The following is a 25,762-nucleotide window of genomic DNA, read 5'->3' on the forward strand; positions in this document are numbered from 1 at the left end:
TGTTCACCACGGTGAGGAATTTCTCTAAAATCCTACTGTGGAATTTCAAGCAGGGGAATGATAGCACTTATGTTTTGAGAAGAACAGAGAATAGACTCATAGGGCAGGAGAGGAAGCAGGGAGAACAGTTCAGAGGCTCTGGTGGAATCAGGGCTAGAGATGATGCTGTTGTAGGCCAGGAGGAGAACAAAGGGGATAGTGAGATGTGGCCAAATTTAAGTTCTATTTCAGAGTAAAAACTAGGACTTGCTGTTGGATTAGAGGGGAGAGGTAAGAAGAAAGGGACGGATGTAGGATGACTCTGGTGAGAGACAGTTCTGCTTCCACTGCCGTGTCTCCTGGCTGTTCAGGTTGTTTATGGCAAAAAGAGCTGGGAGCAGGACACCTGTGCTTCTGTTCTGAGTCTGGCACTGTTAATTCATGTGAAAGATGATAATATTAGTTGGTGCAAAAGTAATTGCGGTTTTTGCCATTACTTTTAGTAATGATAACAGCAACACATTGTAACTGCCAGTTATTGAATGCTGTCTATATACTAGGCATTGCAGTTTTTGCTTTACATAAAATCTTCCACTTAGTCATTTGAACAACACCCTGTTTTATAGATGATGAGAAAAGCCCAGAAATGCAGAATAATTTTCCCAAGGTCACAGAGTTAGTCAGTGGCAGAACTGAGTTTGAATTCAGGTCTGTCTGACTTTAAGACCATAAAGCCTAACCTCTATGCTGTACTGTCTCCCAGAAGGGTAGTACTTGATTTTATAGTTCACAATACCCTTTAATATTTTAGGTCATTTGATTCTGAAGGAGTAGTCTCTCATTCCTGTTGATTCTTACCCTATCAGTGCTCTGATACAAGGAAGAATAAAATTATTTCTATTTTGAATACCAGAAAAGTGAGGCTTGGAGATTATATGAGTTCCCAAGTTTAGGTAGGTAGTAACGGAAAAGCTAGAAATCAAACCAAATTCTTTCAGTCCCTGGTCCATGACCCTGATGGCAGATGAGTCACTTGACTTAGCTAGGACCTCAGTTAGACCTGATCTCCTGATGAGTATGGCAAGGAGGGGTGGATTAAGTGATGTGTAGTACATGATCTGCCTTTTTAACAGTCATTGGTTTTATGTACCTCTCTGGCTTTCGTATGTTGAATCATTATTGCTAAGCTGGCTAGGAATTTCCTCCCCATATTCACTCATTACCTTTCCTCATTATTTACTCTATACCAGCCCAGAAAATTTTGGCTGACTAACTTCCAACACATTTTTGGGAATAACATCAGAGGAGATCACAAATATTTGTGTAGTAGCATTGCTTTACACTTCTTTTGTCTTCCTTGCAATGTTAAACAGTGAGGTCCCCAGTATACAGTCTCATAAAGTAATTTATGTATGCAAAATATATGAAAAGAAATGATTTAAAATTATAATAAAAGAAGTCTGAGACACATATACATATATGGCTATACTCAAACTTAATTTTATTTTCATTTTTTAATGAATTGCTTTGGTATCATAAGTATGTATGTGTTTAAATACATATTTATTAAATATTTATCTTTAAAAAATTTGGAAACAACTTGGAAGATGATAGGTTTATTGAAGATTTTAGACACAAATGGAATGGTTAGAATTGTTATTTAGGACGACTACTCTAAAATCCATGTGCCAGTTGATAGAATGGGAGAGAGATTGGAGGCAGGAAGATAGTTAGAAGTTATAAAAATATTATCTGTAAGGTATAATGGGGGGTTGCGTTACAATCACGACTCTTACTACAGGAAAATTTAAGGAAGATAGAAACATAAGCTGTAATCAATTACACTGATAAGTATATGTACACACACATTACCGTATTGCAAGAACTCACTGAAATATTGTGATAAATTGTAAAATGGCTAGTTTAATTAATATAAGAAATCTAAATAATTCAGAAACCCTTGACATTTAATAAACTTATTTTGAACTTGTCTTATGAAACATTAGTGATCACATTTAATCTACTGTAATTTAATTTAAAGACATTGAGTTATCTGCAAAATTGGCTTAAATTTTCATTTCATTTGCATGTTTATATACTCTCAAAAACATTAAATGTCATTTTTGGAGGGGTATGTGTGAGTTTATGAGTGAGAGGGAGGGAGGTGAGAGGAGGAAAGGGAGAAGAGAAGAGTTTTCATCTTAGTGTTCTGGAGTTGTCTTCTGAATTTTAGCAGAGGTTTTCCTCCTTTGGTATGTCTGACAAAATGGTTATTGCCTTTAACCAGGTTAAAAATCTTTTGTTCCATCTACATCCAGGCGGAATTGATAATTGTTCTGTATGTGGTAGAGGACTGAGGAGAAATGAAATGTTTATAAAAATGAAAATAATAAATAAATTTGCTTGAAGTATTGTGGGAACTCTCTAGGGGGTGAATAGATCACCTACCATTTTAATTGTTCTGGTTGAGGTGATGTGTTCTGTGTAAAGGTTCAGTATGTTCTAACATTAGTTGAAAAAGTGTTTACTCACAGGCTGGGTTTACCAACGTTTCTGCCACTCCAAGTAAAACATACTGAAGAATCAGGTAGAAACAGGGCATGGAGGAAACAGTGAGAAGTTTTCCTGAAAGGGGTTGCTCCACTGGAGGGAAGTGTTTTCTGTGTATTTCAAAGAAGCCAGCTATCATCACAGACAATGCAGCAAAAAGATTTCCAGCAACTAAAGGAAATAATGCAGAAGAAAAAAAAGTTAAAGGAAGAGCTAGAGATTTATGTAATAGGTCATAACATTTCTTATGCATTGATATTAGATGTTTCCTCATCATTTGTTTGCCCTCGGAATATCCAGACGCCAGTTAACTGTGCTGTCTGGCCATCCAGTGCTTAGACTCTGGTCTCAGAAAGGGCTGAGTTGACTTCCTATTCCCTGACTTCCTGCATATATGACCCCAGGCCAGTAATGTAAACTCATTATCACTTTCCTCAGCTCTAAGGTGGGGTTAATGATGCTTACTTTGTAGGGTGCTTGTGATAATTTAAATAAGACAACTGATAGCTGCTGGGGGTTGATTCCAAGATCCCAAAGACACCAAAATTCTTGCTGCTTAAGTCCCTTATATAAAAAGGCTTAGTATTTATTTGCACATAACCTATGCTCCTCCTCCTCTATTCTTTAAATCATGTCTAGGTTACTTATAATCCCTAATACAATGCAAATGATATGTAAATAGTTGTTATACCATATTGTTTAGGGAATAATGACAAGAAAAAAAGTCTATACATGACCATTTTTTTTTTTAGTAATCTTTTTTTTATTATTTTACTTTAAGCTCTGGGGTACATGTGCAGATCTTACAGGATTGTTACATAGGTACACACATGACTTGGTGGTTTGCTGCCTCCATCCCCCCTTCACCTACATTAGGTATTTCTCCTAATATTATCTCTCCCCAACCTTCCCACCCCCTGCTATGGCTCCCCTAACGCCCTACCCCTCAACAGACCCCAGTGTGTGATGTTCCCCTTCATGTGTCCCATGTGTTCTCATTGTTCAACACCCACTTATGAGTGAGAACATGTGGTGTTTGGTTTTCTGTTCTTGTGTCAGTTTGCTGAGAATGATGGTTTCCAGATTCACCCATGTCCCTACAAAGGACATGAACTCATTCTTTTTTATGGCTGCATAGTGTTCCATGGTGTATATATGCCACATTTTCTTTATCCAGTCTATCCTTGATGGGCATTTGGGTTAGTTCCAAGTCTTTGCTATTGTAAACAGTGCTGCAGTGAACATACATGTGCATGTGTCTTTATAATAAAATGATTTATAGTTCTTTAGGTATATATCCAGTAACAGGATTCCTGGGTCAAATGGAATTTCTATTTCTAGGTCCTTGAGGAATCACCACACTGTCTTCCACCATGGTTGCACTAATTTACACTCCCACCAACAGTGTAAAACTGTTCCGATTTCTGCACATCTTCTCCAGCATCTGTTGGCTCCAGATTTTTTAATGATTGCCATTCTAACTGATGTGAGATGGTATCTCAATGTGGTTTTGATTCGCATTTCTCTAATGGTGGGGTGAGCATTTTTTCGTATGTTTGTTGGCTGCATAACCATCTTCTTTTAAAAAGTGCCTGTTCATATCCTTTGCCTACTTTTTGATGGGGTGGGTTGTTGTTTTCTTGTAACTTTGTTTTAGTTCTTTGTAAATTCTGGATATTAGCCCATTGTCAGATGGGTAGCTTGCAAAACTTTTTTCCCATTCTGTTGATTTCCAGTTCACTCTAATGATTGTTTCTTTTGCTGTACAGAAGCTCTTAAGTTTAATTAGATCCCATTTGTCTATTTTGGCTTTTGTTGCCATTGCTTTTTGTATTTTAGTCATGAAGTCCTTGCCTATGCCTATGTCCTGAATGATATTGCTTAGGTTTTCTTCTAGGGTTTTTATGGTGTTAGGTCTTATGTTTAAATCTTTAATCCATCTGGAGTTAATTTTTGTATAAGGTGTAAGGAATGGGTCCAGTTTCAGCTTTCTGCACATGGTTAGCCAGTTTTCCCAACACCATTTATTAAACAGGGAATCCTTTCCCCATTGCTTGTTTTTTGTCAGGTTTGTCAAAGATCAGATGGTTGTAGGTGTGTGGCGTTATTTCTGAGGCCTCTGTTCTGTTCCATTGGTCTATATCTATATTTTGGTACCAGTACCATGCTGTTTTGATTACTGTAGCCTTATAGTATAGTTTGAAGTCAGGTAGTGTGATGCCTCCAGCTTTGCTCTTTTTTCTTAGGATTGTCTTGGCTATGTGGTCTCTTTTTTGGTTCCATATGAAGTTTAAGTTTAAGGTGGTTTTTTCCCAGTTCTGTGAAGAAGGTCAATGGTAGCCTGATGGGGATAGCATTGAATCTATAAATCACTTTGGGCAGTATGGCCATTTCCATGATATTGATTCTTCCTAACCATGAGCATGGAATGTTTTTCCATCTGTTTGTGTCCTCTCTTATTTCCTTGAGCAGTGGTTTGTAGTTCTTGAAGAGGTCCTTCACATCTGTTTTATTGGTGTACCTGAATGTGATAGGGAGAATGAATCCAAACTGGAAAACATTCTTCAGGATATTATTCAGGAGATTTTCCCCAATCAAGCAAGTCAGGCCAACATTCAATCCCAGGAAATACAGAGAACACCACAAATATATTCCTTAAGAAGAGCAACCCCAAGGCTTATAATCATCAGATTCAGCAGGGTTGAAACGAAGGAAAAAAATGCAAAGAGCAGCCAGAGAGAAAGGTCAGGTTACCCACAAAGGGAATCCTATCAGACTCACAGCAGACCTCTCGGCAGAAATCCTACAAGCCAGAAGAGAGTGGAGGCCAATATTTAACATACTTAAACAAAAGAACTTTCAACCTTGAATTTCATATCCAGCCAAACTCAGGTTTATAAGTGAGGGAGAAATAAAACCTTTTATGGACAAGCAATTGCTGAGAGATTTTATCACCACCAGGCCTGCCTTACAAGAGCTCCTGAAGGAAGCACTAAACATGGAAAGGAACAACCAATATCAGCCACTGCAAAAACTTTCCAAATGGTAAAGACCATCGACACAATGAAGAAACTGTGTCAACTAATGGACAAAACAACCAGCTAGTATCAAAATGGCAGAATCAAATTCACACATAACAAAATATTAACCTTAAATGTAAACAGGCTAAATCAAAAGACACAGACTGGCAACCAGATAAAAAGTCAAGAAACATTGGTGTGCTGTATTCAGAAAACCCATCTCATATGCAAGGACACACAGACTCAAAATAAAGGGATGGAGGAAGATTTACCAAGCAAATGGAGAGCAAAAAAAAAAAAAAAAAAAAACAGGGGTTGCAATCCTAGTCTCTGATAAAATAGACTTCAAACCAACAAAGAGCAAAAGAGACAAAGAAGGGCATTACATAATGGTAAAAGGATCAATGCAACAAGTAGTGCTAATGATCCTAAATATATATGTGTCCAATACAGGAGCACCCAGATACATAAAGCAAGTTCTTAACCACCTACAAAGAGACTTAGACTCCCACATAATAATAGTGGGAGACTTTAACACTCCACTGTCAATATTAGACAGATCATCAAGACAGAAAATTAACAAGGATATCCAGGACTTGAACTCAGATGTGGACCAAATGGATGTAATAGACAACTACAGAACTCTCCACCCCAAATCCACAGAATATACATTCTTCTTAGCACCACAATGCACTTACTCTAAAATTAACTGCATAATTGGAAGAAAATCACTCCTCAGCAAATGCAAAAGAATGGAAATCGTAACAACCAGTCTCTCAGACCACCGCGCAATCAAATAAGAACTCAGGACTAAGAAAATCACATAAAACCATACAACTACATGGAAACTAAACAATCTGCTCCTGAATGACTACTGAATAAATAATGAAATGAAGGCAGAAATAAACATGTTCTTCGAAACCAATGAGAAAGAAGACACAGCATACCAGAATCTCTGGGACACATTTAAAGCAGTGTCTAGAGGGAAATTTATAGCACTAAATGCCTACATGAGAAGGGAGGAAAGTTCTAAAATCGACACCCTATTGTCAAAATTAAAAGAACTAGAGAAGCAAGATCAAACAAATTCAAAAGCTAGCAGAAGACGAGACATAATTAAGATGAGAGCAGAACTGAAGGAGATAGAGACACAAAAAAACCCTTCAACAAATCAATAAATCAAGGAGCTGTTTTTTTAAAAAGATCAACAAAATAGATAGACTGCTAGCCAGACTAATAAAAAAGAAAAGAGAGAAGAATCAAATAGATGCAATAAAAAATGATAAAGGGAATATCACCACCAATTCCACAGAAATATGAACTACCATTAGTGATTACTACAAACAACACTATGCACATAAACCAGTAAATCTAGAAGAAATGGATAAATTCCTGGACACTTACACCATCCCAAGACTAAACCAGGAAGAAATCAAAACCACGAATAGACTAATAAAAAGGTCTGAAGTTGAGGCAGCAATTAATAGCCTACCAACCCAAAAAAGTCCAGGTCCAGATGGGTTTACAGCCAAATTCTACCAGATGTTCAAAGAGGAGCTGGTACCATTCCTTCTGAAATGATTCCAAACAATACAAAAAGTGGGAATACTCCCTAACTCATTTTATGATACCAACATCATCCTGATACCAAAACCTAGCAGAGACACAAGTAAAAAAGAAAATTTCAGGCCAATATCCATGATGAACACAGATGCAAAAATCTTCAATAAAATCTGGCAAACTGAATGCAACAGCACATCAAAAAGCTTATCCATCATAATCAAGTAGGCTTCATCCTCAGGATGCAAGACTCGTTCAACCTACAAAAATCTGTAAATGTAATCAATCACATAAACAGAACCAAAGACAAAAACCTCATGATTATCTCAGTAGATGTGGAGAAGGCCTTTGACAAAATTGAACAGCGGTTTATGCTAAAAACTCTCAATAATTGATGGAACGTATCTCAAAATAGTAAAAGCTATCTATGACAAACCCACAGCCAATATCATACTGAATGGGTAAAAACTGGAAGCATTCCCTTTGAAAACTAGCACTAGACAAGCGTGCCCTCTCTCACCACTCCTGTTCAACATAGTATTGGAAGTTCTTAGAGTAATCAGGCAAGAAAAAGAAATAAAGAGCATTCAATTAGGAATTGTCTCTATTTGCAGATGACATGATTGTATATTTAGAAGACCCTATGGTCTCAGCCCAAAATCTCCTTAAACTAATAAGCAACTTCAGCAAAGTCTCAGGATACAAAATCAATGTGCAAAAATCACAAGCATTCCTATACACCAATAACAGTTAGCCAAATCATGAGGGAACTCCCATTCACAACTGTTACAAAGATAATGAAAATGCCTAGTTATACAACTAACATCCATCTATTTTTTATTCAAGATTGGTTAAATCTGCAGATGTGGATCCCTTGAATTAGTAGCAATTATTATTGCAGATAAAGCAATGATTTAAAACTTCTATTCCCAGATAAGAGATATCATCCTAGATAACTTTTATAAAAAAGATATATGAGTCAAAAATGATTTGGAGGCAGTTCAAATATAAAATTTTTTAAATATAGTTTTAATTATTATTATAAACATATTTTTGAAATAAACAAGGTATTATTGGTCCTCAGTTGTCTGCCATTTCTCTAATTTTTACAGAGTAGGTAAAGTAGCTATTAGAGAATTAAAGACTAGAAATTTTGGTTTAGAAAAAAATTTCTTTAAGAGGTAAATTAGCTAAGTGAAGAGTATAAATGCAAATGATTATTCAGCTAGTGGTCAAACTCTTCCTTTTCTTTTAAGGAATTATCTAGAAGTTTTTTTGTTGAAAATGAGTAGGGATTTTGTTACGGAGTCCATATCTACTCTAACCATTCCATTTCTCCGTTTAGCATTCATATTATTGGACTTAATCCTATTGTTAGAGCGGAGGCAAACTTTAGCTTGATGGAATTTACTTGAAATTTACAGATAGTCACATTTTGCTAACTTGCATAAAATTTTAGATAAGGCAAAACTTTCAGTTCAGAAAAATCAATCTAATGTTTAAATAGCTTAGTGTTTGTTTTGGTTGATAGAGAAACTGGTAGGTAAATTTTTGATTATATCTCAGAATTTAAATATATTCACAAAGACTGCTCTTTCCAGGGTCCCCAAGAAATCAAAGGTGTAAAAAAGGAGAAAATCTCAATAAACCTCAGTTTAAAAATTTGAGGAATTCTTAATTTATTACTATTTTAAATTAAGGTCTATAAAGGCTTACTCATAGTAAAGTAGAGATTTTGGTTCTGTAAACAGCTCACATAAAAAATATACATTTCACATATTATCTGACTTTAAGGCCAAATTCATTATATAATCATATTTATCAAGATTATTGGGCACATTACAAACTCATCAGAAAGAGTGCTAATATGTCAATTCAATTTAATATTTGCTCTGTTCCTGCTGTATGCTAGATAGTGTGCTCAGCACCGTGGGGGATAAAAGATGAAAAAAGTCTGTTCCATTGCAGACTCATATTCTACTGGGGAGTATCAGAAGGACTTACTGCTAGTTGAAGAGGTGAGAGACATCATTCTATGCTTTTAAGAAAGAAGGGTTTCAGTATGAAAAGGTGAAGGCAGAATGTGGCATGAGCAAAGGGACAACGTTGTGAAAGCATCAGACAGATTTTCAGGAGAACGAGACACTCAAGTTATTTCAGACTCAAGGTAGACGATAGATTGGGGTCAAATCATAGAAGCACTGAATACACTTTTAAGAAATTTGAAAATTACTCTGAAGATAATAGAATGAAGATAATAGAATCATTGAAGATTTTAGACACAGTGAAATGATTACAATTGTCATTTAGGATGATTACTCTAGAGGTCATGTGCTGGTTGGTAGAATAGGAAAGATATTGGCGGTAGGAAGATAGAAGTGATAAAAATAATCTGGTGAAGTATAATGAGGGCTTAAGTTACAATCAGGGCTTCCACTTCAGGAAAATATAAGGAAGGTAGGAACATAAAATGCAATAGAGTGCACTGATAAAACCATAGCAACCGAAGCAAAGAGCAAGGAGGAAGCAGAAGGTAGTGATGAATCTGTGTCCAGGTGACTGGAAAGATGGTAGTGGTAATATAAATAAGAACCATAGTAGATATGGGGAAAATATGAATTTAATTTTGAGTTGAGTTGGAGGTACAAAGGGGTCATCTAAAGAAAAGTCTTCAAAAAACAATTGAAAATGTGTCATAGCTCAGGAAATTGGATGAATCAAGAGAGAGAAAATAATGAGTCATCTGCTTAGCGTTTAGAGCCAGGTGAAACTGAAAGAGGATTGGGGAGGCAGAGTGCCTTCAAGCATGTTGCATTTGGGACAAGAAAATGAAATAAAATGGCTGAAAACAAGGCCAGAAAGACAGGTCATGTGTAAGAAAAGGCTTCAAAGAGGAGGATGCACAGAATAGAACTTTTGATTTTTCTAATTCTTCTCCTTCACTCATCTGATCTCTTCTACATCTGTGGTCCCCTCTCTTCCCCCTACCTCCAAATATATCATTAAGTTCTGTAGATTTTGTTTCTAAATTACAGTTGACCCTTAAACAACATGAGTTTGAACTGCTCAGGTACATGTATATGCGGGTTTTCTTCTACTGCTGCCACCTCCGAGACAGCAAGACCAACCTCTCCTCCTGCTCCTCCTCAGCCTACTCAGTGTGTGAAGACACTGAGGTTTAAGGTCTCTATGATGATCCACTTCCACTTAATACAGAGTAAATATATCTTCTCTTCTTTCTGATTTTCTTAATAACATTTTCTTCTCTGAAGCTGACTTTATTGTAAGAATACACTTTGTAATACATATAACATAAAATATATATTGATTGTTTATGTTATTAATAAGGCTTTCCATCAACAGTAGGCTGTTACTAGTTAAGTTTGTGGGGGAGTCAAAAGTTACACATAAATTTTTGACTGTGTGGGGCTTGATGGTCCCAACCTCTGCATTGTTCAAGGGTCAACTATATATTATAAATCAGTTTGCTTCTATCCATAGCCACTGCCATCATTCCAAGACAAGCCATTCTCATTTTTAACCCAGATGATGTGCAGTAGCATATTGACTGGTCTTCCTGTTTCCACTCTTGTCCACCTCTAGCCTAGTAAGCACCCAGCAGCCAGATTGATCTTATGTAAATATAAATTGAATATTAGTCTTCAGCTTGATTCCTTCTATGGGGGTCCACACAGTTAAGAAGAAATCCATAATTTTTCACATGGCCTGTGTGACCGGTGCCTGTTATGCCAGTCTAATTGCCTGCTACTTTCTACTGCCTGACTGTGGTTCAGCCACAGTAATCTTCATTTTTCTTGAATATTTAAAATTCTTTCTTTTCCACCTTAGGGACTTTGATTTGCTTTTCACTCCATCTGAAACTGTCCCCTGCTTTTTACCTGTCTAATGCCTCTTTGTCTTTTAGATATGCACTTCATAATCTAAATTAGATCCCATAACATCCACTTTTCACTATACTTACTACAATTTGAAATAAAATATTTTTAGTGTGTTCATTTGTACCATGTGTTCCAATTACTTAATTAGAAGCTTCATAAGAATTGGATCTAAGTTTGTTTTGTTTATTACTCTTTACTACCAAGAAAAATGCCCAGGTTCACAATAAGCAACACACACACACACACACACACACACACACACACAATTAAATAAATACATGACCACATTTAAATATTTTAAGAGATAGAGGATAATGAAACATTTGGCAAGTGAACTGTATTGAAGAATGGATTACCAGTTACCTTTTATACTCAACAGTATTCCCATGATGAAATCAGAAAGCAAGGGGTTGAACAATGAGTGGGCAGTGAGAATGTGTAAGTAGTGTTATCTAATCTAAGATGTTTGGTGTGCAGAAAAGGAAAAAGCTACACAAATTGTGTAAGAAGTTATCAGGATACAGGAAGCTCTTTTATAAGATGTGAAAGGCTTAGTTATGTTTGTATAGATGAAAGAGGAGTCAATGGAGATGAGAAAAATTGAAGATATATGAACAAAAAAATACATAATACAGAAACATCGTGAAGTAGGTATGAGAGAGAAAAGGTTTAAGGGCCCAAGTTTAATCCTAGCAAGGAAAGAAAAAAGTCATCCTCTAAAGGAAGAGAAATGTATAGAATGCTTAGCATACGGAGAATATTGAGAAATAGAAAAGTGAATCTGAGGACATATTTACCATATGTGTCCAGCAAGGAAAGAAAAAAAGTCATCCTCTAAAGGAAAATAAATGTATAGAATATTTGGAATACGGAGAATATTGAGAAATAGAAAAGTTAATTTTAGGATATGTTTACCATATAATCTTATTCTTGCCACTTAGAGAGGCTAGTCACTTGCTGAGAGTGAATAGATGGGAAAGAAATTGAGAGGATATAGGGGTAAGTTTCAACAACCACTGTTGATGAGTTTAAGCTAAAGATAGAGTCTATGGTAAAATTAGAGCTGGTTGCTGTGATGTGCAGCTTATTTTACTGAGCTCTTCTTTTTTATTCTAATAGTGCAAAAGCTGAACTATCCCAGACAATAGAGACACAGTTTAATACTTGTCCCATATGCTTTGCTTCTGACATTACAGTAAACAATTAGAATGATGTTAAATTATTCAGTTTGTTTACAAATTTTAGTTGAATTTTTAAATATTTTCATCAAGAGAATAAGGCACTTGAGAATTTTTATTTAATTCTTAAAAAAGACAACAAATTCTTTAAATAATTATGTTCTTCAATTCATGATTAATCAAGGTTTAAGACCTAGATAATGGCCAAGTATTTTTCTGTTTTATTATATACACACACACACACACACACACACACACACACACACACACATATTTTATTGCACTTTAGGTTCTGGGGTACATGTGCAGAACATGCAGGATTGTTGTATAGGTACATACATGGCAATGTGGTTTGCTGCCTCCGTCCCCTCATCACCTATATCTGGCATTCCTCCCAATGTTATCCCTCCACAACCTCCCTACCTCCTGCTGTCCCTACCGTAGTCCCCCACAACAGACCCCAGTGTGTGACGCTCCCCTCCGTGTGTCCATGTGTTCTCATTGTTCAACACCCACCTACGAGTGAGAATATGTGGTGTCTGATTTTCTGTTCATGTGTCAGTTTGCTGAGAATGATGGTTTCCAGATTCATCCATGTCTCTACAAAAGACATGAACTCATCATTTTTTTATGGCTGCATAGTATTCCATGGTGTATATGTGCCACATTTTCCTTGTCCAGTCTATCATCGATGGGCATTTGGGTTGGTTCCAGGTTTTGCTATTGTAAACAATGCCGCCATGAACATATGTGTTCATGTGTCTTTATAATAGAACGATTTATAATCCTTTGGGTATATACCCAGTAATGGAATTGCTGGGTCAAATGGAATTTCTATTTCTAGGTCCTTGAGGAATCGCCACACTGTCTTCCCCAATGTTTGAACTAATTTACACTCCCACCAACAGTGTAAAAGTGTTCCTATTTCTCCACAACAGATATTTTAATGATCGCCCTTCTAACTGGTGTGAGATGGTATCTCAATGTGGTTTTGATTTGCATTTCTCTAATGACCAGTGATGATGAGCATTTTTTTGTATGTTTTTTGGCCTCATACATGTCTTCTTTTGAAAAGTGTCTGTTCATATCCATCACCCATTTTTGAATGGATTTGTTTGTTTTTTTCTTGTAAATCTGTTTTAGTTCTTTGTAGATTCTGGATATTAGCCCTTTGTCAGATGGGGGTAGATTGCAAAAATTTTTTCCCATTCTGTTGGTTGCCAGTTCACTCTAATGATTGCTTCTTTTGCTGTACAGAAGCTCTGGAGTTTAATTAGGTCCCATTTGTCTATTTTGGCTTTTCTTGCCAATGCTTTTGGTGTTTTAGTCGTGAAGTCCTTGCCTGTGCCTCTGTCCTGAATGGTTTTGCCTAGGTTTTCTTCTAGTATTTTTATGTTGTTAGGTCTTAAGATTAAGTCTTTAATCCATCTGGAGTTAATTTGAATGTATGGTGTCAGGAAGGGGTCCAGTCTCTGCTTTCTGCATATGGCTAGCCAGTTTTCCCAACACCATTTATTGAACAGGAAATCCTTTCCCTATTGCTTGTTTTGTCAGGTTTGCCAAAGATCAGATGGTTGTAGATGTGTGGCATTGTCTCCGAGGCCTCTATTCTGTTCCATTGGTCTATATCTCTGTTTTGGTACCAATATCAAGCTGTTTTGATTACTGTAGACTTGTAGTATACTTTGAAGTCAGGTAGCGTGATACCTCCAGCTTTGTTCTTTTTGCTTATGATTGTCTTGGCTATGCGGGCTCTCTTTTGGTTCCATATGAAGTTTAAGGTGGTTTTTCCAGTTCTGTGAAGAGGGTCATAGGTAGATGGGGATAGTGTTAAATCTATAAATTACTATTGTGAAAAATGGCCATTTTCACAATACTAATTCTTCCTAACCATGAGCATGGAATGTTTTTCCATCTGTTTGTATCCTCTATTATTTCCTTGAGCAGTAGTTTGTAGGTTTGTAGTTCTCCTTGAAGAGGTCCTTTACATCCTTTGTTGGTTGCATTCCTGGGTATTTTATTCTCTTTGTAGCAGTTGTGAATGGGAGTTCGTTCTTGATTTGGCTCTCTTTAAGTCTGTTATTGGTGTATAGGAATTCTTGTGATTTTTGCACATTGATTTTGTATCCTGAGACTTTGCTGAAGTTGCTTATCAGTTTCAGGAGATTTGGGGTTGAGACAATGAGGTCTTCTAAATATACAATCATGTCATCTGAAAATAGAGAAAATTTGACTTCCTCCTTTCCTAATTGAATACTCTTTATTTCTTTTTTCTTTCCTGATTGCTCTGGCTAGAATTTCCAATGCCATTTTGAATAGGAGTGGTGAGAGAGGGCATCCTTGTCTAGTCCCAGATTTCAAAGAGAATGCTTCCAGTTTTTGCCTTTTCAGTATGATATTAGCTGTGGGTTTGTCATAGATAACTTTTATTATTTTGAGATACATTGCATCGATACCTAGTTTACCGAGAGTTTTTAGCATAAAGTGCTGTTAAATTTTGTCGAGGGCCTTCTCCACATCTATTGAGATATTCTTGTGGTTTTTGTCTTTGGTTCTGTTTATGTGGTGGATTACATTTACGGACTTGCATATGTTGAACCAGCATTGTATCCCTGGGATGAATACTACTTGATCATGATGGATGAGCTTTTTGATATGCTGTTGCATTTGGTTTGCCAGTATTTTATTGAAGATTTTAGCATCTGTATTCATAATGGATATTGGCCTGAAGTTTCCTTTTTTTGTTGAGTCTTTGCTGGGTTTTGGCATCAGGATGCTGTTGGTCTCATAAAATGATTTGGGAAGTATTCCCTCTTTTGCATTGTTTGGAATAGTTTCAGAGGGAGTGGTACCAGCTTCTCTTTGTATGTCTGGTAGAATTTGACTGTGAACTCATCTGGACCTGGGCTTTTTTTGGTTGATAGGCTATTAATTGCTGCCTCAACTTCAGCCCTTGTTATTGGTCTATTCAGGGTTTCAACTTCTTCCCAGTTTAGGCTTGGGAGGGTGCATGTCTCCAGGAATTTATCCATTTCTTCTAGGTTTACTGGTTTATGTGCATAGAGTTGTTTGTAGTAATCTCTGATGGTATTTTGTATTTCTGTGGAATCTGTGGTGATATCCCCTTTATCATTTTTTATTGCATCTATTTGATTCTTCTCTCTTTTTGTTTTTATTAATCTGGCTAGTGGTCAGTCTATTTTGTTGATCTTTAAAAAAAAAAAAACCAGCCCCTCAATTTATTGATTTTTTGAAGGCTTTTTTGTGTCTCTATCTCCTTGAGGTCTACTCTAATATTAGTTATTTCTTGTCTTTTGCTAGCTTTTGAGTTTTTTTTGATCTTGCTCCTCTAGCTGTTTCAATTTTGATGATAGGGTGTCAATTTTAGATCTTTCCTTGCTTCTTATATGGGCATTTATTGCTATAAATTTTCCTCTAGACACTGCTTTAAATATGTACCAGAGATTCTGGTACGTTATGTCTTCATCCTCATTGATTTCAAAGAACATCTTTATTTCTGCCTTCATTTCATTGCTTATCCAGTCAACATTCAAGAGCCAGTTGTTCAGTTTCCATGACGTTGTGCAGTTCTGAGTTAGTTTCTTAATTCTGAGTTCCAATTTGATTCCCCTGTGGTCTGCAAGACTGTTTGTTATGATTTCCCTACTTTTGCATTTGCTGAAGAGTGATTTACTTCCAATTATGTGGTCAGTTTTAGAGTAGGTGAGATGTGGTGCTGAGAACAATGTATATTCTATGGATTTGGGGTGGAGAGTGCTGTATATGTCTATTAAGTCCACTTGGTCCAGATATGAGTTCAAGTCCTGGATATCCTTGTTAATTTTCTGTCTCATTGATCCATCTAATATTGACAGTGGAGTGTTAAAGTCTCCCACTATTACTGTGTGGGAGTCTACGTCTCTTTTTAGTCATTAAGTTCTTGCTTTATGTATCTGGGTGCTCCTGTATTGGGTGCGTGTATATTTCGGACTGTTACTCTTCTTGTTGCATTGATCCTTTTACAGTCATGTAATGCCCTTCTTTGTCTCTTTTGATCTTTGTTGGTTTAAAGTCTATTTTATCAAAGACTAAGATTGCAACTCCTGCTATTTTTTTGCTCTTTATTGCTTGGTAAATCTTCCTCCATCCTTTATTTTGAACCTATATGTATCCTTGCATGTGAGTTGGGTTTCCTGGATACAGCACACTGATGAGTTCTGACTTTTTATACAGTTTGCCAGTCTGTGTCTTTTGTTTGGGGAATTTAGCCCATTTACATTTCAGATTAATATTGTTATGTGTGAATTTGATCCTGCCATTTTGATGCTGGCTGGTTGTTTTGCCTATTAGTTGATGCAGTTTCTTCATTGTGTTGATGCTCTTTACCATTTGGTATGTTTTTGCAGTGGCTGGTACTGGTTGTTCCTTTCTATGTTTAGTGCTTCTTTCAGGAGCTCTTGTAAGGCAGGTCTGGTGGTGACAAAATCTCTCAGCAATTGCTTGTTCATAAAGGATGTTATTTCTCCTTTGCTTATGAAGCTTGATTTGGCTGGATACAAAGTTCTAGTTTGAAAGTTCTTTTCTTTAAGGATGTTGGATATTGGCCCCCACTCTCTTCTGGCTTGTAGTGTTTCTGCTGAGAGATCACTGTGAGTCTGATGGGCTTTCCTTTGTGGGTAAACTGACCTTTCTCTCTGGCTGCCCATAGCATTTTTTCCTTCATTTCAACCCTGGTGAATCTGACAATTGTGTGCCTTGGGGTTACCCTTCTTGAGGAATATCTTTGTGGTGTTCTCTATATTTCCTGGACTTGAATATTCGCCTGCCTTGTTAGGTTGGGGAAATTCTCCTGGATAATATCCTGAAGAGTGTTTTCCAGCTTGAATTCATTCTCTCCATCACATACAGGTACTCCTATCAAATATAGATTAGGTCTTTTCACATAATCCCATATTTCTTGGAGGCTTTGTTCATTTCTTTTCACTGTTTTTTCTCTAATCTTGCCTTCTCATTTTTTTTCATTGAGTTGATCTTCAATCTCTGATATCCTTTCTTCTGCTTGGTCAATTCGGCTATTTAAACTTGTGCATGCTTCGTGAAGTTCTTGTGTTTTGTTTTCCAGCTCCATCAAGTCATTTATATTCTTCTCTAACCTGTTTATTCTCATTAGCATTTCATCAAATCTTTTTTCAAGGTTCTTAGTTTCTTTGCATTGGGTTAGCATATGTTCTTTTAGCTCAGAGAAGTTTGTTATTACCCACCTTCTGAAGCCTGATTCTGTCAATTCATCAGACTCATTCTCCATCCAGCTTTGTTCCCTTGCTGGTGAGGAGTTGTGATCCCTTGGAGGAGGAGAAGCATTCTTTTTTTTTGGTGTTTTCATCCTTTTTGTGCTGGTTTCTTCCCATCTTTGTGGATTTATCCACCTGTGGTGTTTGTAGTTGGTGACTTTCAGATGGGGTCTCTGAGTTGACATCCTTTTTGTTGATGATGAAGTAATTTCTGTTTTTTAGTTTTCCTTCCTCTGTTGTAGGACTGCTGGAGGTCTACTCCAGACCCTGTCTGGGGATCACCTGTGGTGGCTGCAGAACAGTAAGGGCTTTTGCCAGTTTCTTCTTCTGTTTTCTTCATCCCAGAAGTATACCCACCAGATATCAGCCTGAGCTCTCCTTTTTGAGGTGTCTCTTTGGATATACAGAGGTTAGGGAGCTGCTTGAGGAGACAGTCTGTCCCTTATAGGAGCTCAAGTGCTGAGCTGTGAGCTCCATTGTTTTGTTCAGAGCTGCTGGTCAAGTACGTTTAAGTCTGCTGCAGGAGAACTCATAACCACCATTTTTCCCAGGTGCTCTGTCTTGGGAAGGTGGGGCTTTATGTGTAAGTTCCTGACGTGCTGCTTCCTTTTTTCAGAGATGCCCTGCCCAGCAAGCAGGTAGCCTAGTGGCAGTCTGCCAGCAGAGGTGTTGCTGAGCTGACAAGGACTCTGCCCTGCTATTGTGTGAACTTCCTTGCAGTTTTGTTTATAGAGGTATAGTTAGAACTGTCTCGGTAATGACGATCTGCCTCAGTAATGGTGGACTGCCTCAGTAATGGCAGATTGCCTCGGTAATGGTGGACTGCCTTGGTAATGGCAGATGTCCTTCCCACCACAGAACTGGAACGTCCCAGGTCCAGCTGAGCTTGTTGTGAAACTCTCAATCCAGAGGGTTTCAGATTGCTGGTCTTTGTGGGGGTGGCACCCACCAAGCCAGATCACTTGGCTCCCTGTTTCAGCCCCTTTTTCTTCAGTTGAATGGGCGGCTCATCTCCCAGGCATTCCAGGCACCAGTTGAAACGGCCACCCAGATTTGTGTGAGTTTTGTGCAGAGTCCCACTGCACTGGCTGAAACAGCCATGCTGGAAACTCATGGCACTTTTCAGCCCAGGAATCTCTTGATCTGTGGGCAGTAATAATTAGTTTGGAAAGGCAGTGATCACTCACCCTCTGCATTGTTCTCACGGGGACTGCACTCCAGAGTGGTTCCTATTTGGCCATCTTGGATCCCTCCAGCCAAGTATTTTTCTAATTAAATGGTCTCCACCAGTGGGATTAGTATGATTCTTGTTAGTTATGTAACTCTGGGCCAGTCACTTTACTTTAAACATTCTCAGTTATCTTTTGTACAAAATTTGGTATTAGATAATGAATAATGCAGAAATTCTTTGCAAGTTGGAAAGAAATATACAGATTTAGAATACTTTTAAGATCTTACTTTACAAAAAGAAGACTCTCATTTGCATTCCAATATTTAGAGCAGTTTAGGAACTTCCAGTTAAGATGGCTGATTAACCACACAATTTTATTTTTCTTTCCCATGATTCTAGTTAAATGATGGCAAAGAAATTTGGAAAAGGTAAAATTCAGAGAAAGAGAAAATATTGGTGGACAAAAATAAAAATAAATTTAGAAATTGGAAAGAGAAGTGATAAATGATTTAGAAAAAAAAAATGAGGGACTGCAATCTAAACTGACTGCTGAGTGAGAGACTGATGAAGCATGACCCTAATCCCCTGTGGAATCATTTAGAAGCTCATGACTTGACAGCACTAGGTATTTCAGAAGGTGGGGATAAGACTCAGAAGGAAAACTGCAAGGACTGGTTGAAAGTCTGTGCACTGAACAGTGAGATTGTCCAGTCACCAATTCTATCCCCATAAAACAAGCCGTGTACATTTTCCATCTCTTCCTCCTGTTAGAGACTGGATATTACTTTGCACAATTTAAATAGGTGTGACTTTGGATTCAGAAAAGGCTGAGGCTGAAAATGGAAAATGGGTAAAAATTAGATTTTGAATGATGAGACATCCCCATTCCTATTTACATACAGACACACCTCACTCTTAGCACTAGGAAATGTGCCTCAAAGCAGGAGGTTGAAAATATCTTCTCTCAATAAGCTGAATAACTCCATTAAAAGATTGCTGTATATAATAGCTTGGAGGAGATCCTCATAATAATATGACTGGTTCCTTGCCAAATGATTCTACAGAGAATCCCCATAAGTAAGTCTCACTTATGTACAAAGTCGTATCATCCTCAGTAATACTATTATTTTATAGTCTATAAGAATAGATATCCAAAGATTACCAGACATTTGAGAAAAGCTTCCAATATGAGAAACAAGTAGACAAGTAAACAGGAATTGGAGGTGATCTGTAGTTAACGTTCTCAAATAATAAATAGCTATGAAAAAAGAATAGTAAGAAATCTTAGAAACAAAATATGACTGCTAAAATACAAAGTCAGCAGAAAATTTGGAGAATAAAGTCAAAGAAATTTCCAAAAAATAGAGAAACAACACAGAAAAAAGGTAATAACAATAAAAATCAAACAAATAAACACATTTATAGACATTTGAAGAGAAAATATTGAAACTTATTGAGTTATTTTAAGAAGGTCCAACATCTGATCAATAGGATCAATGGGAACATCTAATCAATAGACTTATTGACTTATGTTAGGAAGGTCCAACATCTGATCAGTATTTCCTTTTGTATTGCAAAAGGAAATACAAAGAAAATGGAAGAAAGAAAACTTTTTTTAAAAATAAAATTTTTCTAATTGAAAGAGCCCACCTGGGTCAAAAGTACAGTGATTGAAAAAGACCTTTACCAAGGTACAATAACATGAAATTTTAGAGCATCATGGAAAAAGAGAAGAGCTTTTCATTTAGTAAAAGATATTGTAACACAGAAATGAGCATCAGCAAAGCACTGGACTTCTGGCCAGGTGCAGCAGCTTGTAATGTAATACCAGCACTTTGGGAAGCTGAGGTGGGAGGATCACCTGAGGCCAGGAGTTCAAGACCAGCCTGGGCAACATGGCAAAACCCCATGTCTACTAAAAATACCAAAATTCGCTGGGTATGGTGGTGCACAACTGTAATCCCAGCTACTCAGGAGGCTGAGGCACAAGAATTTCATGAACCATGGAGGTGGAGTTTGGAGTGAGCCAAGATCCTGCCACTGTACTTTAGCCTGGGCAACAGAGCTAGACTCTGTCTCAAGGAAGAAAGAAAGAAAGAAAAAGACGAAGGAAGGAAGGAAAGAAAGAAAGAAAGAAAGAGAGAGAGAGGGAGGGAGGGAGGGAGGGAAGGAAGGAAGGAAGGAAGGAAAAAGAAAAGCATTGGACTTTTCAACAGTAATTCAAGTTGCTTTCTTTGGTTTTCTTTCAGAATTTGAATTTTGTGAGTATCTTCTAAGTCACTCCTAATCCTAACTAATTTGAGGTAATCTAGATTTTAAAAATACCATGCACTTTTATTTTTTTGAATGTTACTTGTGCTATATAAAAATGCTTATATTTTATCAAGGAAAATTTATGGCATTTTCAGCAAAAATTTATACAAGTGTCACTATTTTTTTCTCTGTAAAAGGCCAGGGATATTTCAGACTTTGTGAGAAAAACAAAATTGAGGATAAGTAGGTACCTATGTAACAAGAGAGAAAATAAATTTCTACAATATTTTAAATTGATAAAATTTAAAATAATTTCTTTTGGGAGAGTGATGCGATTTCACTTAATTGGGGTTCAAAGTTGGTGTTTTCTATTATCAAACAGTTGCAAATGTTCATCTGTGAAAACCATTCTTACCATGCAGGTCATACAAAACAGATGGTGGGCCAGATTTGGCCCATGAGCTGTAGTGATTGGGTAATCCCTGTTTAGTCATCAGCTTTTATTGCCTGTTACTGAACTTTTGTTCTGGTCTACTGAGATATTGTGACATTTTCCCCGGGCCACTGCTGCCTATACACATGCATGAAACCTGAGAGAACAGTCTTTTGGCCACTTTCTTTGTCGCTGATACTGAAAGTGTCCTCCCTGAACAGTAGTGTAGGGTATCGCCAGGGAGCTTGTTAGAAGTGCAGAATCTCAGGCTCTGCTCCAGAACCACTGACTCAGAATCTGCACTTAAACCAAGTCTCTAGATGCTTCTTATACAAATTAAACTACAAGAAGCACGGCTCAAGCATATGGCACTATCAGGCCTGATCTAGCAAAATCCAATGAAAGTCAGTTCTCCAGAAAATTTCAAGCAAAGCACACATATTTAGTTTATTGTCTTGGTTTGCTAATGCTGTTATTTAAAAAAATGTCTGAGATTGAGTAATTTGTGAAGAACAGAAATTATTTTTTCTCATAGTTCTAAAAGCTGGAAAATTCATGGACGAGGTGCCAGTAGGCTTGGTTGTCTGGGGAGGGCTGCTCTCTGCTTCCAAAATGACACCTTCCACATGGCAGAAGGTGGAAGAGAAAATGGGCTGAACTCTATCAAGCCTTTTTATAAGAGCACCTAATCCCGTTTATGACTGTGGAGCACTGATGACTCACTCACCTCTCAAAAGCAATACCTCCCAATACTGTTGTATTGGGGATTAAATTTCAACATGAATTTTGGAGGGAACAAAAACAGTCAAACCACAGCACTCATATGCCTAGGTATTTTAGGGCAAAGCATATTTTATCTGAAGGATCTATGTTTGCTTTTTATTTGCTACTGCACTCGTGCCAATGAAAAATGACTTTCTTAAAATTTAAAGCAAAGTTTGATTCCAGCCTAAATTTAATCCACTCCATTTTTAATTCTTAACTTGTATGAGATAATAACGCACCCAAAGCAGAGTAGAGTTTATCAGAATGCGCACATTTTAAACCTCTAGCCTATCTGTATTTACAAGATGAAGCACAATGATTGCATAGGCGATGTTATAGTCAGATAAATAATGTGTGTTTTGATATTGGCTGTGTGGCTGCAGACAACTCCACAAGAGTCTTGAAGCTCTTACAATTTATGCCATTATTAAACCATCTAATAATTTTCCAAATTAGTCTACAATGAAATAAAAGAAATTCAGAATTTATTTGAACATTAGGGTTGCACTTATGATTTCATAATGAAGCTGAACTTAATACTAAAAAAGTGGGCATGTTAAGATTCTTTAGGTATTGGTAAAATATTCTTTAGATATAAATCTATTCTCTGCAAAACTATGGATTTCTGTGGGTAGGCTGATGTTTGAGTTTCTGATATGTAAGCTCACAACCACAAGTGTGAAATTCTATTGAGTCCTTGAGAAATTCCCCTTGGATCCATAATTTTGGCAAATTCCCAGAATGGGAAATTTGCTCAGTGTTAATATATCAGTGTTCATGAACCACTCTCATAAAGGCAGGTATAATTTTATTGTCATATGTATCTGCTGCCTTTGAGGAAGATATTTGTCACTCACTTTTAGTGAGGCATATTTTTTTTATTTTTATTGTTTCTCCCTATTTATGACATGTTCCAGTATATAATATATACATAACACATCACATGTTCTCTCTCACACACACACACACACACAGACACAGGCACATAATATATTTTATATATATATATAATATATAAATGACCTTCTATCTTTTGTTTTTCTACAGACCATTGGCATTCATTTCAGAAGACCCAGCTTCAGTTTGTGTTTAATTTCTGAATGTAGAACAGGTAATCATTTACATAGAGATCAAAAACACAAATATATCGCTACAAGGCATGTTATTTGCTTCAGATTACATATTAGATGATCTACCTCACCTCAGATTTAATTCCAACTTGATGTTACATTTAAGAATTGAGAATACTAATGTGCTTTTATCAAACAAATGTGCAACTGAATGAATGACTTATTCAGGCTAGATGTTTACAATTCATGGTTTACTTCTTTTGGTGTTTACACGGTTCCTCCTATCAAGTATTCTACGATGGGTACATCCTGTGATGTTTCTTGGGAAAATGTATCAGTTTGAAAGCTCTATTAAAAAATAATTTTTCCTGAGATAATTGTACTTGCAGTGAAAGTAACGGGATCCCTGACTTGGTTTTAAGTTTAGCAACCACTTTGGTTTCAACCAAAAAAAGAACTTTATATGACGGCCAATTATTAGAACTAGTTGAAGTTACTGGTTATGTATAAAGGGACCTACACTGGCTGTGTCTATGTCATAGAGGCTTTTAGCTGGAACTTGAATTTTTATGTTTTTATTTTAAAGAGAAAGGTCTTGTAGTTATGTGAATCTATTTCATCTACATTTCAATTTAAATGTTATTTAAAAGCCAAGATAATTGCTACCTACTGTGTTGTACACTTCTGCTTTGTGTAAGCCTTAATAACAATCTTAATTAGGCTAATTTTAGTCAGATTAATACTTGTGTGTGTCAGCACTAACTACTGAATGCCACATACTGCAGGATTTTAATTAAGGCTAAGTAAAGGAAATACTCATAGTGTAAACATTTTTGAACTAAAAAAAAAAGATAAAATGAAGTAAACCCAATTATGACAGAGGATAAATTACAATAATATCATTAGTTCTGGATATTTAGTGAATTAAGATTGACTTAAATAGATAAATCCACACAAGTGTAATATCAGGAAAATGCAGTCCTTGGTAAAGCACTCTGAGCCTATGAAGTCTTTGCCTTTCACAGTCTTGGAAGACTTAGCGATTTTTTTTTTAATAGTTAGTACCCTGATATACTTTTTGACCTCCATAGGTGATGAACTCAAGAATGTTGTATCTTGAATCAGAAACACCTTTGTCACTGCATTGTTTATGAACTAGACAAAAAAAAAAAAAGTTGATTTTTCTTTTGTAAATTTCTAGTTTGACCAACTGGGTAAGATTTCCCCATCTCTCACTCTTGGTCTGGGCTGTGATTTTGTATGTCAAACATGAGGCATTGCCATTGACTTTACCATCTGCCTCCTTAAACATGACAGTCCCTGGAAGGGGAATTCCTGAATGTGGAAGGGAGTGTGAGAGTCTAAGGAGTAACTGCCCATCGTGATGACAAAGGGAGTTTTTCAGTTACTTCGTAGTGCTAATTGGAAACATCATTAAGGATGCCAAGCTAACATCAATACATTAACTTCTATAATCTAACAGCTACATTTAGCTGGTAAGCAGAATAGTAACAGTAATAATAATAATAATGTTATACCCTTAAAATTAGAAAACCTGTTCAAATGACTCTATCTTTGTGATCGCTGATCTATTAAATGATAGTTTATCATGAAATTAAATGTGATATGTGTATAAAGGTACCTAAGTTCAAATAAGGAACTCATGTATATAAGTTCATTCATAATTCATATACTCATCTACTTCATCCATATTTTCAGGCACTTGAGTTCAAAGTGAAAGGTAACTTTACTATTAGACTAATTCAATTATGTAAATCAGTATCAAAAAGTACCCCAGATTGGTACTTTTATGTCTTGATAAAACTTGTTAGTCTTTCATAATCATAATCAGAATATGGAAAACTTAAGGAAATATCTAGTTTAAAAGATGCATATCATCACACTTTTATATTCCCATAGCAAAACATATGCAAATGAATGAATGAAAGGAGTGTGGTTCAGAAACAACTGAAGTCGGTATTCTGTACCCAGTAGAACATAGCTTAGTATCTTTTGAAGTGAGTCTAGTTTTTCCTTTTTCCTGTGCAATAGGTCTTGTTACCAATTTTGAAGGGGAATGTGTAATTCATTAACAACATCAAACAATATACTAAATAACTCTAACTTTTCTTAATCCAGAAAAAAATATCTTCTTTAGGAATAGATATGAGTTCAAATATGTGGGCGTACAGAATTGTCCAAAAGAAAGTCTCTGAACTTTAAAGTGAATTTAAGATTTCTTATTCTCAGGAAGAATTTATTTTATCCATATTGTATAGGATATTTTCCTAAGGTATCCAAAATTTTAAAATTTGTAGTAATGAGCATGATGTAGAAGCTCAGATTGGGATATTTCTTGATACTCTACAAAACTGCCAAGATTTTTGGCATTTCGCAGTATGATTTTCCTCCATTTTGTCCTGCACACATTATGTTTCAATCATGGACTTGCTAGGGGTATATACAAACCATGTCTTTTCTTTTTTGTCTTCAAAGTACCCATGCTAATCCTGGACATTCACCAAATATGTGCTGGCTTTTGGATTTCTACATTGGCAGACAGAAAATACTTTTTAAGACTTAAGGATGGATT

The 25,762-nt window shown here is 36.5% G+C and overlaps 2 protein-coding genes and 1 long non-coding RNA gene across 4 annotated transcripts in view; 2 read left to right on the forward strand and 1 right to left on the reverse strand.

Moving 5' to 3' along the window:
• Positions 1–25,762, forward strand: part of DERA (deoxyribose-phosphate aldolase) — a 464,384-nt gene that overhangs the window by 316,957 nt on the left and 121,665 nt on the right. The window lies entirely within an intron of this gene.
• LOC105713831 (uncharacterized) overlaps positions 1–25,762 on the forward strand; it is an 82,157-nt gene that overhangs the window by 50,935 nt on the left and 5,460 nt on the right. The window contains exons 3-4 of the long non-coding RNA XR_010343067.1: positions 20,898–20,951; positions 23,147–23,210. This is a non-coding gene — a long non-coding RNA (uncharacterized LOC105713831). The remainder of the gene's footprint in view (positions 1–20,897; positions 20,952–23,146; positions 23,211–25,762) is intronic.
• SLC15A5 (solute carrier family 15 member 5) overlaps positions 1–25,762 on the reverse strand; it is an 89,590-nt gene that overhangs the window by 32,370 nt on the left and 31,458 nt on the right. The window contains exon 6 of the mRNA XM_012447612.2: positions 2,512–2,700. Coding sequence (XP_012303035.2) covers positions 2,512–2,700 — 189 coding nt within the window. The remainder of the gene's footprint in view (positions 1–2,511; positions 2,701–25,762) is intronic.

This window comes from Aotus nancymaae, unplaced genomic scaffold (assembly GCF_030222135.1).
Source record: "Aotus nancymaae isolate 86718 unplaced genomic scaffold, 86718_ANA_hifiasm-v0.15.2.pri h1tg000016l, whole genome shotgun sequence".
Taxonomy (NCBI): domain Eukaryota; kingdom Metazoa; phylum Chordata; class Mammalia; order Primates; family Aotidae; genus Aotus; species Aotus nancymaae.